Here is a 17,656-nt window from a genome sequence, read left to right on the forward strand (position 1 = left end):
GAAGAAGAAGAAAAAGGTGAAAATACAAATTATGAACAACAAATACACATCTATCAACAAGTGAATCTAAAAATCAAGTAACTAAATAATCTGATGAACAGAATGAACTGGTGATTATAATAGAATCAGGGGACTAGAAAGGGAGTGGACTGACTATTCTTGGGGGGAAAAGGAGTGTGGGGGATGCGGGAAGAGACTGGACAAAAATCGTGCACCTATGGATGAGGACAGTGGTGGGGGGTGAGGGCGGAGGGTGGGAGGGGAACCGGGTGGAGGGGAGCTATGGGGGGAAAAAAGAGGAACAACTGTAATAATCTGAACAATAAAGATTTAATTAAAAAAAAAACAAAAAAAGAAAACGCAGTGAGCCAGTACTAAGATCTTCCGCCCAACTCCTTAGGGAAAGTGCCCTTTGGAGGTGTGTGTGAGGAGAGCATCCGCGTGTGAACAGTGACCCCCTAAGGCCTCGCCAGCTCCCCAGTTGGGCGGGTACCTGGCGCTTGATGGAGACCAGCTCCATGTCCAGCTGGCGCAGCACCGTGGTGGCTGCCGTGGCGTTCGCAGACACGGCCTCCACGTCTTCCTGGGAGAGGAACATTCCCTTCGGAGGTTTCCTCTTGGCTCTGTTCTTGGCTTGGGTGCTATGCTTTTCTTTCTTGATCTGAGGGACTGTCTCAGCAGGGGGCACCTGCACAATACACAGGTTTGGATGAATGTGACACCAAGACACTTAAAATGCCAAATGGACAGTACACACGTATTTCCTCACCACGGCTCCACACAGTCCGTGACAAACACCAGGCTGCATCGTCACCGCACCTGCCCGTCCTAACAGGGAGGCAGGCAGGGACTCCGGCTGCTGGGCTCGGCCTGGATGCCTGGCAGAGGACCGCTCCCTGCCCACGGCTGCACCCTGACTCTCACTCGGAGGCTCTGACAGCAGGGCCTCCGCTCCCTGCAGTGACGGGAGGCACCTGCGCACTGCGCTGCACACAGAGGGTAGGAGCTGCCTGTCCTCACAGGCCCCACCGTACACCGGAGGGAGGGAGGGAGGGAGGGAAGGAGGGAGGGAGGGAGGTAGGTTGGTTCAGCATATGTATAAAGATCCATTTAAATTCTTTAAATCTTTATACAAGTTTAAAAATATACAAACTTCAATATGAAACTGTGACTTTTTACACATTTTTTGGGGGAATGACATTAACTTTTAGGGCAACTGTGCCCTAAAAATGTCCTTCAAAAAATATAAGCTGTCATTGAAATGCACGGCTGCTGCTAATTTTTTAAACGCTTTCTCTCTGAATCCAAAACCTGCAGAAATGAAGTGCAGTGGAACCTTGGCCAGGAAAGGCAACGTCTCCGTTAACCCTTTTAAGAGCAAGAAGTGTATGTCTTTGCTGATGAACTGAGAATATCTTCACATTGTGAGACCAAGCTGAAGGCCATGCAGACTGGCAGCGGCAGTGAGTCCCACAGCGCTAGCAGAGGCCCATGATGCTGCCCCGGCAGTGAGTCCCGCAGCGCTAGCAGAGGCCCACGGCCACGGCAGTGAGTCCCGCAGCGCTAGCAGAGGCCCACGGCCACGGCAGTGAGTCCCGCAGCCCTAGCAGAGGCCCACGATGCCGCCCCAGCAGTGAGTCCCGCAGCGCTAGCAGAGGCCCACGGCCACGGCAGTGAGTCCCGCAGCGCTAGCAGAGGCCCACGGCCACGGCAGTGAGTCCCGCAGCCCTAGCAGAGGCCCACGATGCCGCCCCAGCAGTGAGTCCCGCAGCGCTAGCAGAGGCCCACGATGCCGCCCCAGCAGTGAGTCCCGCAGCGCTAGCAGAGGCCCACGGTGCCGCCCCAGCAGTGAGTCCCGCAGCGCTAGCAGAGGCCCACGATGCCGCCCCAGCAGTGAGTCCCGCAGCGCTAGCAGAGGCCCACGATGCCGCCCCAGCAGTGAGTCCCGCAGCGCTAGCAGAGGCCCATGATGCGGCCCCGGCAGTGAGTCCCGCAGCGCTAGCAGAGGCCCACGATGCCGCCCCAGCAGTGAGTCCCGCAGCGCTAGCAGAGGCCCATGATGCGGCCCCGGCACTGAGTCCCGCAGCGCTAGCAGAGGCCCATGATGCGGCCCCGGCAGTGAGTCCCGCAGCGCTAGCAGAGGCCCACGGCACGGCAGTGAGTCCCGCAGCGCTAGCAGAGGCCCACGATGCGGCAGTGAGTCCCACAGCGCTAGCAGAGGCCCACAATGCGGCCACGGCAGTGAGTCCCGCAGCGCTAGCAGAGGCCCACGGCCACGGCAGTGAGTCCCGCAGCGCTAGCAGAGGCCCACAATGCGGCCACGGCAGTGAGTCCCGCAGCGCTAGCAGAGGCCCACGGCCACGGCAGTGAGTCCCGCAGCGCTAGCAGAGGCCCACGGCCACGGCAGTGAGTCCCGCAGCGCTAGCAGAGGCCCATGGCCACGGCACTGAGTCCCGCAGCGCTAGCAGAGGCCCACGGCCACGGCACTGAGTCCCGCAGCGCTAGCAGAGGCCCAGGATGCCGCCCCGGCAGTGAGTCCCGCAGCGCTAGCAGAGGCCCACGATGCCGCCCCGGCAGTGAGTCCCACAGCGCTAGCAGAGGCCCACGGCCCCGGCACTGAGTCCTGCAGCGCTAGCAGAGGCCTACGGCCACGGCAGTGAGTCCCACAGCGCTAGCAGAGGCCCACGGCACGGCACTGAGTCCCGCAGCGCTAGCAGAGGCCCAGGATGCCGCCCCGGCAGTGAGTCCCGCAGCGCTAGCAGAGGCCCACGATGCCGCCCCGGCACTACGCTGTTCAGCAAAGACCTCCGATGGGCAGCGTGTCTGTTTTAATAACACTTAGGCGTGTAAACTACGATTTAAGCATTTTTCTTTTTGACTCAGAAACTGAGCTATATAAATAAGAATTACAGAAATTAATATAAAATCAACCTTTTCTCTTCATTTAAAATGTCCCATTGAAGAACCGAGTAGACAGTGTGACAAAACAAAGCTCACTAAGCATTCCAAGTCCAATTTGATTCCTCAGACAGTCTTAATGGAACTAACCCTTAAAGCAGGGGTCCTCAAACTTTTTAAACAGGGTGGGCCAGTTCACTGTCCCTCAGACCGTTGGAGGGCCGGACCATAGTTTAAAAAAGAACTATGAACAAATTCCTATGCACACTGCACATATCTTATTTTGAAGTAAAAAAAAACAAAACGGGAACAAATACAGTATTTGTATTTGCATGTGGCCGCGGGCCGTAGTTTGAGGGCCCCTGCCTTAAAGCAATCTTGTTATTTGGACTCATATAAATTGCTGGCAGAGTGCCATTGGGAAAGAATGACTAGTTCCCCATTTGGTGATATAACCACACCAAAGAAGCCTTAAAAACATATCTAGAACACTTTGACCCAACTGTCAACATCCAGAAATTAACTGTAAAGGGAAAAATTAAGTACACTAATACTTAGTTATGAAATCAGCATTGTTTATGACAGCAAAAAGCAGGGGCAGAACTGTAAAAACCCACGAGGATTAATCTCCTCAATATGAACGCGCTGTATGATGGACTAACACACAGTTGGGAGGGGAAGCACGGGACTGGCTGGATGTCTGTGAGGAGGAGTCTCCGAAAGGCCGGGGCCTCTGGGGGGACCTGGCCGAAGGCGGCAGCCCCTGCCCTGACTTCTCCGATCCCCGGGGGTGTTTTGCTAGAATCTCTGTTTAGTCTTTTAAGACCCGGCCTTGTAGAAGCATGAGCTTTCTCAAGGATGCCTGCCCTGCTGATTGTATCTAGAGGTTAATTTTAGTTCAAGCTGTTGAGACAATAAAAGCCAAAGGCGGCAGGAGAACAGGGCTACTTGGCGGCAATAGCCAAGTAGTGCCTTAGCCTCTCTTTCACAGAAACGTGTGCTAGAGTCATCATTCATCTGTCGCTCAGGGCCTGCCGGTCAGCCCCAGCACAGTTGTGTATACAAATGTATTTGAAATAAACAGAGTAAATTTGAAAGGTTATAAAATTTATATATAGATAGATAAAGATCCCATTTATATATTTTAAAATAAATATTTACACAGAATTAAGTATATAGACATATACTTAAAAACATTAAAAAAATATTTGTATTGATTTCAGAGAGGAAGGGAGAGGGAGAGAGAGAAACAACAATGATGAGAGAGAATCATTGATCAGCTGCCTCCTACACGCCCCCTACTGGGACCAGGCCCGCAACCTGGGCTTGTGCCCTTGACTGGACTCGAACCCAGGACACTTCAGTCCGCAGGCCGATGCTCTATCCACTGAGCCAAACTGGCTAGGGCTACTTAAAAACATTTTTTAAAATTTTATTTGAGAGAGTGAGAGAAAGGGAGAGGGAAGAAAGGAGGGAGGGAGGGAGGGAGGGGGAGGGGGAGATCCATTCATTGTTCCACTTATTTATACATGCATTGGTTGATTTCTGCACTTGATCTTAGCCAAAAGGCCGAGAAGCGATAACATTGGTTGATTTCTGTATGTGTTCCAAGCAGGGATCAAATCTGCAACCTTGGTGGATAGGGAAACGCTCTAACCAACTGAGCTACCCAGCGCCCACGCACTCCTTACAGAGGAACGTGTGAACGGTGACTATGGTGTGCGTGGTTTCATTTTCTCCTTTTGGTTAGCTGTATTTCGTACTTTGTCCATAAGAAGCACATGGTACTGGTGTCATGTCAAGGTTAGGCCTGTCTAGACCCTTCTACTTTCCTGCCTGAAGCAGCGCTCTCAGACCTCAGAGCCTGTGAGACAGAGAACCCTCGAATTTACGAAACTGCAGGCTCTGCCTTCAGAACAACCCCTGTGACCGCCAGTGAAGGTCCTGCCCACAGTGGGGCCAGCACCGCAGCCCGAGGACCCCGTGGCCGGCCTGCTGCAGGCAGTGCTGATCGTGGGGTTCCCCCAGAGCCGCGGAGCCGGGCTTTCCTCGGAGGGCCCACAGTGCTTTAGTCAATGTGATGAATGGACAAAACAATGCCAGACTGCGACCCCCATTTCAAAAGGCTAACTTCCCAACACCCCCCTGTTCTCAGCGGACAGGTTACAAAAGTCGCCCACACTGTGGGGTTCTGTGAGGCAGGCCCCTGAACCCAAGCACTAAAAACCTCCGGCACATGCCTTTCAGGATGTGAGCGATTACACTTCACCATGGGAGGCTCACCTCGTGACCTGCGCTGTTGTTTCTGAGGAAGGAGAGGAGTGTGCGGAGCCCGGGTGTGACAGCGTGGGGGCGCCCTCCCCTGGCCTCGGGAGCACCCCTCTCTGAGGAAAGGTGGCAGCGAGGACTCCGCTAGACACACTGTCACTCGTCACTGCAATCTTTCCGTCAAGACTTCCTTGACTCATGGTTCCTGGCGAGCGCAAGGCTAAGTTCTCTAAGGCCCGGTTATTATTGCTCAAAATGCATATCATGGCGCCCTGCGCCACAGAGCAGTGAATGCCTTCAGTAGAATACGAGAGAGGAAGGAATGTCTGCTTATGAACTAGCAATAACATCTATTTGCCTAATGGGAAAAAATACCTCCTTTTTGCTCTCCTTATTCTGATCAATCTCAAGGTCAGTGGGGTTGTTTCCATTTGCTTCCTCCAGTTCATCCTCACTGAAAGACAAGAAAAAGTGACTGGAAGGTTATTCGGTATTAATGTACTGAATATACAAATACATTGATATGATATCAAATTAGTATGTTTTCAGACTCTGAGATAAAAACATTTTTACAATTCAAATAAAATACCAATCCCACAGTTCCTTTAGTCTAAATGATTAAAATCAACTATTAAAATGGGTTTCTAACTCCCAAACTGGCCTACAACCCTGTTGCTTTATATAAAGTATTTTCTCTCAACTGAAAATATGAAATTTAAGACATCGACTTTCTTTCCCCATAATTATCTGGTGGAGAACTGGGACATGACCATTAGACACAACTGAGAAATGTTCACGAATGCAGTGCCTCTGCGCAGGGAACCTGCCTGCCTCCGTGGCTCCGGGCGGACACAGGGCGGGCTACGGGCGAGAGCAACTGGGACTTAAAGTCAGTCCATCCCACCAAGGCCCTGGCTGCTGCGCTGCTGCAAGTGCTCTGGCTACGCCTTCCCTGAGCCTCTATGTAAAAAGGACAAGAGCTCGCTGGGAAGGTCACTAGGAAATGAGAAAACAAGGCCCAGCAGCCTGCCGCTGGCCCACTGATGCCAAGATGGTGCGGCCAGAGGGCTCGGGTTTCCAACAGCCACATCCCACTTGCATCCAGAGACCACGCCCCCTTTACCCCACTCCCCCCCTCTATCCCCACCCTCCACGGCCCAAGGTGGTACAGGTTCTGGCTGAGGAAAGAGTGTGAAGGAAAGAAAGAGCCTGGGCTGAGGGTGCTCTGCCCCCGTCCCTGCCCTGGCACCACAGCAGGTCCCATCAGAGACCGGCCGGCCCTGCCCCGGCGGGCGCCTCCTGCCTGCATCCTGGGGGGTGACGTGCCCGCCGGAGGTGGGAGCAACATACCGCCTGGGCGTCATTTCATACTCAGCACAGGTCCCAGCCTGTTTTGGTATTTAATGCCGCTTTCCGTGGGTAGACTGCATCCGTCTGCAGTAATAAACCTAACTTACACTCAGTGCACGAGACCTGGCATATCACGGAATAACGATGTCCGTGCAAAGTTGCTGCCACACTGAAGACACTGGGTGAGGAGTTGGCCACCTTTCTCTGTCATGAGGAGTGCTGAGCAGACACTGACATGTCCCTGTGCGTGCTGAAGACCAAGCCACAGCAGGCGCCTTGAGGTCAGCACTGCGCAGGCTCCGAGTGGGAGAGCGGGCGACGCTCAGCGTCGCGCATGTCACCCGGCGGCCGGCAGGGCCGAGCTCTCAACTTGTTCCCACGTGTTGTTCTCTTTCATTTGAAATCATAATACTCTTCTGAGATGGGGCCAAATGATCACTAGTTTACAAAAATAATATATTACACAAAATGTGGAAAATGTAATTTTAAAAAGCCGCCTATATTACCACCAGCCTCACCCAAAGACCACTGTGCTGTGTGCTGGCGCCTGGCCCTGAAGCGCCTTCCTTTGCAGCTGAGGGGCCGGGGCTGGGGAGGGCGAGCAGGGCCTTCCAGCCGAGCGTGGCGCCTACGCCCGCATGGCCACCCCCCTGCGCTGTGCCTACAGGGGCCGAGGACCTGAGGACAAGACGCATCCTTTCACTAAACTTGCTGTGAAACTCGCGTTCACTAAGAAACCATGAAATGCTTCTCTCTCACTCACGCGTGCAAAACAGACAAGAGGGAAGAAGCACTGGCATCTAACACACCGAGCACAAGCACATGCCAAATGCATCTGTGCACGCACGTCAGGTAAAGCTCCACCCAGAGCCCTGGCCGGTGTGGCTCCGGGGAGAGAGTGTGGGCTGAAGGGTCCCGGGTTCGATTCTGGTCAAGGGCACGTACCTTGATTGCAGGCTCCTCCCAGGCCTGGGCCCTGGTCAGGGCGCCTGCAGGAGGCAACCAACATCTATGTTTCTCTCAGCCCCTCTCCCTTCCACTCTCTTTAAAAATCAATGGAAAAATATCCTCCGGTGAGGATTAACAAAAAAAGCTGATTTAAAAACTACGCCCAGGAAAGAACAGATCCCTGCTATTAAAGAAGACGCCCTGGCGCAGGCCCAGTGGCTCAGGTGGTTGGAGCGTCGTCGTCCTGATACACCAAGATTGTGGGTTCGATCCCTGGCCAGGGCGCACACAAGAGTCCACCAATGAATGTATAAATAAGTGCAACAACAAATTGGTATTCCCCACCCCCTCTCTTTCTAAAATCAATTGTCTTTTTAAAAAGCCGCCCTTAAGGGGCATGAAAGAATGTGTGGGGGAGCTTCCTGGCAAGAGAGTGGCGAGAAAAGTGCTGCAGGAAATGCCACGGTGCGTGAGCACAGCATCAGCAGCGAGGGAAGCATGTTATGAGTCTGGTCCAGCAGGAAGGCCCTGGGGGAACGCAGCCACGACTCGCTGATGTGTCCACCCGCTCACAGCGTTCTAGTGACTCCGAAGGTCTCCCGGGGGAGACAGCACCCCAGGCGCCACTGACCTTTCCTCCCGCTCTCGCTTCTGCTTGCGAGCGTGGCGATCCATCACGCTGGTCTTAGTCCTCGTTTTCTTCCACGAGTAGTAAAATTTCACCAGACTCGCTATCGACTTGTCAGGAAGCTAAATGTAAGAAAGAGGTGACTTAGATTTAAAACTAACCTTTCAGAATCAAACGTGCTTAGACCCACGTATAGGGTCACGCTCACGTCCTCAGAAATGTCATAAGTCACAGCCCCTCCACAACAAGGAGAATCATGAAAGGTTCTTCATACATTTTCAAATGACTAAGTGTGACTGTAAGCGAAACAGCAGTTTAAGATGAATCCGTTTCCACACACCTGAAGTTTCTAACATAGTCTAACATAACTTTTGGGGAACTTTAAAAAAGCTCATTTGAGCCCTAATGCAACGTGGTAGGAGCCCACCCAGCAGCACTCTAGTGTGAGAGATAAGCAGCCCTTCCCTGGGAGGCAGGCCCCCATGGCGCCATCTCCTCAGTAACTGCAAGAGCCTTCCCTAGCCTTCCCTAACCTTCCCTAGACTTCCCTAGCCTTCCCTAACCTTCCCTAGATTTCCCTAACCTTCCCTAGCCTTCCCTAACCTTCCCTAGACTTCCCTAACCTTCCCTAGCCTTCCCTAACCTTCCCTAGACTTCCCTAGCCTTCCCTAACCTTCCCTAGATTTCCCTAACCTTCCCTAGACTTCCCTAACCTTCCCTAACTTTCCCTAACCTTCCCTAGACTTCCCTAACCTTCCCTAACCTTCCCTAGATTTCCCTAACCTTCCCTAGACTTCCCTAACCTTCCCTAACTTTCCCTAACCTTCCCTAGCCTTCCCTAACCTTCCCTAACCTTCCCTAGATTTCCCTAACCTTCCCTAGCCTTCCCTAACCTTCCCTAACCTTCCCTAACTTTCCCTAACCTTCCCTAGATTTCCCTAACCTTCCCTAGCCTTCCCTAACCTTCCTGGCTCTAACAAGGGGGGTGTCACGGCCCTCAGGCTGGGAAGTGCCAGGAAGTGCTCCCTACAGTAATCTGCAGCCTCGGCCCCCCCGCCCCCCTCACCCACCCCCTCCAGCAAAGCAGTGAGCCTAAAGGGAGCTTTCCTGGAATGAGGCCTCCTGCCTCAGTGCTAGATACCCCTGCCCCTGGGTGCTCTTGGGGGGTGGGGGGTGGGGCCCTCGGGTCTCATCTACTTACCATCTGTTGGATTCTATGGAAAGTTTTCCCGTGGAAACTAAAGGCTTGCTCAAACAAGACTTTGTCTTCCACAGTCCACTCGTCTGGGAAGGGGGTAAAGTTGGGCAAATCAGCCAAGGATTTCTCAATGTTATGCTTGTGCCAAAAGAGCATCCCAAGAGCCTAGGAAAATAGCATCAGTGAGGTTCTAGACCAAAGATGTGACCGTCACGTTGAAACGGAGACGAGGCTGGCAAGAGCGCACACCTTCCCTCCCAGACAATGAGCGGCCGCTGGAGCCGCTCCTGCTGTCACTAACCCTCACCCCACCGCCCGCGCTGCTCAGCTTGGACTCGGAGGCCCTGCCTCGCCACAGAGCCAGGAGGTGGCTCTGGCACCTGTGCGGCAGGGTCACACCTCGGGCCCTGCACCTGGAAGGCGAGGCTGCTCCTCCTCTGCCCAAAGCGCAGCACAGCCCGCTGGGGGCTCAGTCGGCTGCCGCGCCGTCCCGGCACCAAAAGGTTACAGGTTCGATTCCTAGGACACGGACCCAAGTTGCGGGTTGGAGTACATACGGGAGGCACCCATCAATGTTCTTCTCTCTCCCTCTCTCTTTCCCTTCCTCGCTCTCTAAAATCAACAAAAACATATCCTCAGGTAAGGACTGGGGGAAAAATAACCCCGGCAAATAGGAATAAACGAGAAACAGGAGAGGGAGCTCGGGACTTCCCTGAGGAGTGTCCTGCATCACAACTCTGAAGCGAAGACAATCACGCTTTTGAAGATCAGAATCCTTGAAAACCATACAAGGATATTTTGCAATCGATCACCCAATCATGTTTACACTCTCTAAACAGAATAAAAAATGGATGAGCTTTCTGGGCACCTCATGCAGTTCATGAGCAGGGTTAGAACAGGAGAAGCACACATTTCTTGCTTTGAAAGATTCTGTAACTGTTGCCTTTTTAACAGTTCTACCAGGATAGAATAATTACAAATAAGGCCAAGGCTGTAAACAAGAGTGCCGTTCTAATTGGAGTCACTGGGTAAGTGGAAAATGCTAGCGCCTTACAGGCTATAAAATCTAGATTGATGCCAGGAAAAAACTAACCCAGCTTAGCGTGCTCACTTTTAAAGCAGTGATTAGAAACTTTTAAAACAGCCTTTGAACAATTTTTAAATGAAAGCCTTAGCCAAATTTTACACCTGAAAGTGACTCAAAACAATTAATATTAAAATACGATAGGCTTAAGCGTGGCAGCCTGAGTCAGGAAACACCACCAGCAGCCACAAAATGACAGCTCACATGGTCACGAAAGAAAGCACATGCCCAGCGTCCCGCACCACGGCCTCCACTGCCCTGCGGCCCCGAGGACGGGCCGTCCACCACCACCCACCTCGGGGCTCCTCGCACACCGGCTCCCGGGCGGTGCGAGGGGCCAGAGCCCGCATGACGCCGCTGTGACCACCCAAACGCTGCTGGGGGGACACGGCCGCTCCACCCACACCACACCTACTGGCTTGCTCTAAAGCCCGTTTCTAACAACAAAAGAAACACGTCGTTACCTGCTCCATGTTGTAGCCGTGCTTCTCCTTGGCGATGGCGATGTACTCGTCCACTGAAAAACAAGATAGGCGTGAACAGGGCCGCGGGCTTCGGCCTGCACGCCCAGGACAGGCCCGCGCGGGGCCTACAGGCAGAAGCCCCGCAGGACTCGCTGAAATATACTCAATATGAAAGCCCTTATCTCTGGATGGCAAAATTATGACTCTCTTTTCTAAACTTGGTTCTACTTATTTTCCATAAACAAGTATTTCTTTAGTACCTGAAAAATAATTGTTTATAAATAAAAAAACATTAAATTGGGGTTTGTTTTTAGGAGCCAAGGCTACAGAACAAGCAACCTATCGCTATATTTTAAAAAACCTAAGAGATGAGTGATGTGAACCAGTGTCTGGTATTTGCTTTCAGGCACTAAGAAAATTGACCCCAAGATGAACCTGCTTCCACCTTATATTTTCTAGTCTTTTCTCCAGAAAAATAAGGCACTAGTCGTCTATAGCACTTCCTTATATCATCCATGTGTGACTTCTCTACGTAAATTACAAAAATAACACAAGCTCAAAACACCACCAGGCAGAGCTGTATGCAACAGTGACGTCCCCATGGCCCCTGGCCCGTCCCGAGGCTCACTCGGTTCCCACAGCCCCTGGCCCGTCCGGAGGCTCACTCGGTCCCCTCGGCCCCTGGCCCGTCCCAAGGCTCACTCGGTCCCCTCGGCCCCTGGCCCGTCCCAAGGCTCACTCGGTCCCCTCGGCCCCTGACTTCTGTCCCGGAAGCTCACTCGGTCCCCACGGCCCCTGACCCCCGTCCTAGAAGGTCAGTTGGTTTCCCGAGAGGACAACTCGAGGCCGAGGGCCAGGCTCCAAGAGCTGCGCTCGCCCAGCTGCAGTGAGCGTGCGGCCTGGCACTGCACAGTCAGGACACAGCCCTGGCTCCCGCTGCGGCAGAAATGAAATCAGTTTTGAAAAAATAATTCAGACTCTTTTTTAGTGTGCATTCTAACGCCAGAGAAAATGTTTCTCCCCTGACAGAGGGAAAAGGTCAGTTTAACTCAAACCATAACTACGCACAGTGCAGCTCTGCTAACGGCAACACGAAGCATCCACTTCCTCCTTTTACAGCCAAGTCCGCACAGACCGCTGTCACTGCGCTCACAGCAGGAAAACTCCAGGGCACCGGAGACTCGGTGAACTAAACCAGCGGCCGCCAACCTTTCGGACCTCACGGTCCACCAGTGGCCCATGCCCACCAGTTGGCGACGCTGAACAAAATGACCTCAGGGCAGCCTTGGTGAGCACACAGCAGGGACGGCACATTTCTGCCTACATGCAGCTCTGCGAGCACAACTGCCACACCGCTACCTCCCTGGGCCCAGCACAGTCCCAGAGCGCAGTTCCAGTCCCCGCCCCTGAGGCCTGCTGGGCCTGCTGGGCACCCCAGCAAGGTGGCCTGTAAAGCCCCAGGCCTGCAGGTTCCCCGGGGCCTCGCCTCTAAGGGAAGGAGAGAGAACCTACCACCCCAACGCCTCAGGCGCAGTCACAGTCAGTGGAAGTTACCTTGTGAAAGAATTCTGACACCCTCTGGCAAAACACACTTGGTGCATTCTCTTCATTGTCCCCAGCATCCAACAAAGATTAGCAAACAGCTGCTGAGGGGTGCTGGGAGCTGTGGCGTGCAGGGGGGGGGGGGGGGGGGGGGGGGGCGGGTCCTTTCCCAGCAGGGCAGCAGCCGGGTTAGCCCTGGGGAGGAAGGCGCAGGTGGAGCCGGCTCTGGCTGACAGACGAGGCCGGCTCTGGCTGACTGCGAGTCAGGTGGAGGCCGCGTCCCTTAGCAGCTCCCCGGCCTCCCCAGCGTATTCAGAATGAAGAGCGTCTGTACAAGCAGTGCTGCGGACCGGCCTTGCCTTCCTAGACGCCCTGTCCTCAGCTCCTCCTTTACTCATCAGGCCCATGGCGACCACCACCGTTTCTGGCACCCTGACTCCCCACCTCCCTGCCGTGCCAGTAGCTGCTGGGAGGACATAATGAAAATGAAGTGTGAATTTTCAAAGCCTCCCTCGATTTTTCAGCCTAAGAAAATAAAATCCACTCACAAAGGATGACCAGATGCAACGGATAAGAGATGAAACAGGAAGGGAGTGAGCCCCTGAGGCAGGGGGTCATCAACGAAGGTGTGATCAGGGCGAAGTCCATGAGGCTAAGGAGCCGCCAGAACATGTCCTGGGGCCAGGCCCTTTGCACCCAGCGCCCTGCCCTGCCCTCCCCAGGGCGCAGGGGTCAGTACTGGGAGCCCCAGGGAGCAGGAAGCAGCAGACTTGCCTTGTGCGACTTAGCTGACCCCCAGCTTTGTCTGTCAGAAGCAGAACTGCTCAGAGCTAAGTGCTCTCTGCTTCAGAAGCAGCCTGCCATTGCATAATGCAGTATTTTTAAAACTTGAAAATTCCCATGGAAACCACCGAGGAAAATGATCCAATCTTAAATGATGATGCATAAGACATACATCACTCTGATCATTTAAGGAATTACACAGACTGTGCATATCCTTTGCTTTGACAAGTACTTAATGTAATGGAAAGCACAGTGACTGAGTTTTGTTTTGGGGGTAACATCACTTAAAGGTAGAGTGTGCATGTGTGTGTGATTCATCAAGAAAATTTACAATACAGCCAGTAATCCTCCTATATAATAAAAGGCTAATATGCAAGTTGACCCATCAGCAGAATGACCAGTCGCTATGACACGCACTGACCACCAGGGGACAGATGCTCAAAGCAGAAGCTGCCCCCTGGTGGTCAGTGTGCTCCCACAGTGGCGGGGGAGGGATGCGGAGGGGGGGGGGGGGGGGGAGCGCTGCTCAGCCAGAAACCGGGCTCATGGCTAGTGAGTGCAGAGGCGGTGGTGGGAGCTTCTCCCACCTCCGCTGCAGGCGGGTGGTAAGGAGCGAGGTGTCCTGGACTGTGAGAGCCCCTGACTGCAAGAGGGCGCAGGCCAGGAGGACACACACACACACCCACCCACCCACCCACCCACCCACCCACCGCCCAGTGCACAAATCTCGTGCACCGGGCCTCTAGTATTGTAATAACTACGTATGGTGCCAGGCTGGAAACATCAGGAGACACTTTGTCAAGTATGATTGTCTGACCATTATGCTGTACACCTGAAACTAATGTAAAACAATAGTGAATGTAAACTGTAACTGAAAAATAACATTTTAAAAAAAGGAAATTCACAAACGCCTCATCAAGCATATATTGAGCTACCCTTACTATGTACAGAACGCTCTACTGAGTAGCAGGACAGACTACAGAAGATAAACTAACTGACTTCCTTCGGTAGCTTGAAACAACACACAGCGACGGAAGAGAATACAGATTCCAAAATAACAGCACAGACGCAGACGGCAAGGGCATGCAGAGTGATCAGGAAATAATGATCATGACGATGATAATCGGGACGGCAGTTACACCGAGTGATGACAGCAGCTGACATCGGTCATTCACTGCCAGCCATTGTGCTAAGCTCGGCACAGGGTTCTCTTTCTGATTCTCTCCAGTACTTCAGCTACCACCTCATTCCCAAAGGCCCAGAGAAGGCAGGGGATTTGGAAACTCAGGGTCTGACTCGGGACCTGAGCGCTGAACCTCTGTCCATGCCTCCCTCTCTCTGGAGGAACCGCCTCCACGGCGCAGAGAACAGATCAGGCCAGTTGCCCTGTGTATCCCGCGTGAACGGGGTTAAGGAAATAGCGCTCTGGCTGGTGAAGGAAGTGGTGAGAATGGGAGGTCACAGGCACCTGGCTGCCTTGTGCGAGGCCTCATTTGCTTCTATATTCGTGTTTAATCCAGGGCTACATGCCCTTAGTACCATTAGTAAGAGTCTCATTCAACTGCAAATGTAAGGAAGAGTGCAGACAAAACTGCCAGCCACCGAGCTCACCCGGCCCGGCCCTGGAACCCAGAGTCAGAACGCCTTGTGCCTGCGTATATCCCATGCAGAGCAGGAGCGGACACCATGAGGTGGGTGAGGACAAGCTAGAGCTGTAATGCAGCTTTTTAAATGGTTTATCGTTATAACATTGGCAGTAGCATTAGGTACAGAAAAGGAGGCATGGCACCAATGTCTCTCTTCAAGAATATAATAAATATCAGGGCATCTCCTTTTATTATTAAAACACAAAATGGAGCAATCACTGTAACTCAGAATCCAAAGGCGCTTCTTAAATCATGTAAGGAAAGCAATGATGCCACCTGGTGGGCATAACTATCACTACAGTTAACATTTCAATGAGACACTCCCCCACCCCATTCAGGGGAACAAGAGAGCACAAGACACAAGACAAGACTCTGCCAGAGTCTAATACAATGAGCCTGTGCTCCCTAGTCAGCAATGAAATACACTTTCTCTGTTAAAATGCTGTTTCTTAATGTAGCTTTGCTAAAATCCCACTTTATAGAAAAAGCACCCCCACCCTCCTGAACCCAGTAAATACGACACAACCCAGCCCAGTCCCGTAAACACCTGGATCAGGTGGAAATGAGAACTGTGAGCGCCCTGCCAAGCCTCCCACATCCGCAGGCAGCTCAGCACCTGCTGCCGCTCTGCACCCCCGGCCGCCCTCCATCCAGGATCTGCGCGCATGACTGTAAGTTCACCCCGCCTCTGCACCAGTTCCTTATCCGTATGAGAGCGGAGTAGTTATGACCTTAAAAGTGTCTCCCATGGCTAACACTGTATGAGTAATCTCTTGAGTTTTAACGTGAAAGAGTAGTCAGCGAGTGACACACTCTCTCCTTGCGTCTCTCACATTAAATCAACTTACTCATGACTCAGACCCTCGCAGGCAACTGCAGACTCAAAATAATTTTGTTTGTTCTCATATGTTTTGCTTTGTACAATATGAGCTAAGAACGGAACCATGCTCAAACAAGGTCTGCATCTCCCTTTACTAAAGGCAACATTCCCCTACATGAGGGGGGTGAGGGGCCTCAGCCGCACAGCTGAGCGCCTCCTGGGGAAGAGCCTGACCCTGGTCCATCCTCAGCGCCGTCGGGAAGCAGCAGGAGGCAGCACGGCTCTCCCTAACACCAGAGTGAGGCCAGGTCTCCTGCCCGGTCCCTCCGAGGCAGCGGGAGCAGAAACATACAAGTGCAAGTGTTGCAGAATGACTCCTTCCTATGTATTCGTGAGCGTCAGCTACAGGAGAGGGTGCAGTTTAGAACCCAGCATTCGTTTAGCAAGGGAAACCCACCGAGGCTGGCGTGCTGCTGGAACTCTGCTCCAACTCCAGTTCCCAGCCCGACCTCTGAGCCACCTCATCCACTTCTTCCAATCCCACTCTTGGGCTCCACCCTGCTGTGTATATTCGTGTGCATAGCTGTATATGTGTATACATGTGCACATGCACACATGTATTGTGGTACACACGTGTTACGTACATGTGCACACACCTATGTGTTTGGTGTGTGCACGTACATGATGTATCCATGCACCTTGCGCGTGTGCCGTTTTATGAAGTATGCCGTGCTGTAGTAACGAAAGGCGCACATGGCAGGACACAGCTTGGTGAATTTTCAGAAAACACCTAGCTCCAGGAGAGAGCCCAGGGCACTGTAGGTGGTTGGGTCTGTTTTTCTAATGCTCGCAGGGATGATGACGGGCAGTGTTGAGAATCAATGAGGTAGAGCAAACAGTAATGTGTAAAGAGCATGGGTTTGATAACATTCCCCATTTCCATGTGATAAACATCTTCTCAACAAGCACAACATGTTTTAAGGTTTTGGTGCTGAAAAGACTATGACAACAGCAAAACCATAAGCACAAGAAGAATGTGGCTTGGGGCTTGTGAATTTGTGAATCTCAGCAAAAAAATGTCCTGTCGGTGACGAAAGAGGCTCTTTTTAAAAGCACCACTTTCAAGGCCGCCTCCTGCTGAGGGCTCCAGCAGGGAAAGGAGGTGGTCAGAGGCGGCTTTGAAAGCCCGCACGCAGGACTTCCATGGCTTGTGTACAATCTCGAGTCACCGGGCATTGCCTTTGACCCCACCTCTCCCACCGATGCAGACGCTGGCCTTCCCTCACGCGGTCCATCCTGCACACGTGCACAGCCAGTGGGTCCTAAGGGAGAGGCCAGCGGCCACGGGAGGCCAGGCTACGGCCAGCACCTGGGACCAGCACAAGGTTCTGCCCGCCACAACCTTTACACAAGTCACTTGCCCTCTGTGGACCGTTTCTTTAGCTGAGCTGCGGGTGGCATGGTGAGAACAGAGGGGCATACTGTTGGGAGGGGCACCTTTCCCCTGGTAAATCCTACTGTTTTCCATGCTTCAGTCTTAGGGGGATGGGGCTCTTCAGCCGTAAAGAAACCCGAGCTTTCAAAGCAGGCTGCAGAGGAAGAGGTTTTACAGCAACTAGTGTGTTTACACCTAGTCATTCTCCACGGTTTCAGCCAGTCTTTCAGCCCTACTGTGTGTGCCCAATGCTGCTTATACAGCCATGATGAAAACAGTCTCTGCTTTGGTAGAGCTCAGCGCCTGGCTGATGAATTACACAAACAATTAATTCCAACTGCCACACATGCAGAGGAAGAGCTATGGATGCACTTACCTGGGAAACCTGACCTGCAGAATCAAGGAAGGACTTTTGTTTCTACTGGACGGACACTGTCAGTTCCTGCTCACGCGTGTTATTTATAGTAGGAAAATGAAAGTATTTCAGTGGTCAAGAATGGGGACATGGTTAAGCAAATCAAGCCACATGCTGGAATGTATTTGGGATCAAAATCCAGTTTAATTTCAATCAGGAAAATTAAAGTTGAAAAAC

At 52.6% G+C, this 17,656-nt stretch overlaps 1 protein-coding gene across 2 annotated transcripts in view; it reads right to left on the reverse strand.

Moving 5' to 3' along the window:
* The window catches only part of RCOR1 (REST corepressor 1), a 116,509-nt gene that overhangs the window by 15,338 nt on the left and 83,515 nt on the right, over positions 1 to 17,656 (reverse strand). For both annotated transcript variants that reach the window (XR_011471125.1, XM_070411577.1), the window contains exons 4-8: positions 10,839 to 10,891; positions 9,294 to 9,455; positions 8,096 to 8,214; positions 5,542 to 5,620; positions 494 to 688 (exon numbers count right to left, since the gene is read on the reverse strand). Coding sequence is in view for 1 of the 2 variants with exons in the window: in XM_070411577.1 (XP_070267678.1) it covers positions 494 to 688; positions 5,542 to 5,620; positions 8,096 to 8,214; positions 9,294 to 9,455; positions 10,839 to 10,891 (608 nt within the window). In the remaining variant the exon portion in view is untranslated. The remainder of the gene's footprint in view (positions 1 to 493; positions 689 to 5,541; positions 5,621 to 8,095; positions 8,215 to 9,293; positions 9,456 to 10,838; positions 10,892 to 17,656) is intronic.

The sequence above is a fragment of the Myotis yumanensis genome, unplaced genomic scaffold (assembly GCF_028538775.1).
Source record: "Myotis yumanensis isolate MYYU_CA2020_CCGP unplaced genomic scaffold, mMyoYum1.0.hap1 SCAF_1, whole genome shotgun sequence".
In the NCBI taxonomy this organism is placed as follows: domain Eukaryota; kingdom Metazoa; phylum Chordata; class Mammalia; order Chiroptera; family Vespertilionidae; genus Myotis; species Myotis yumanensis.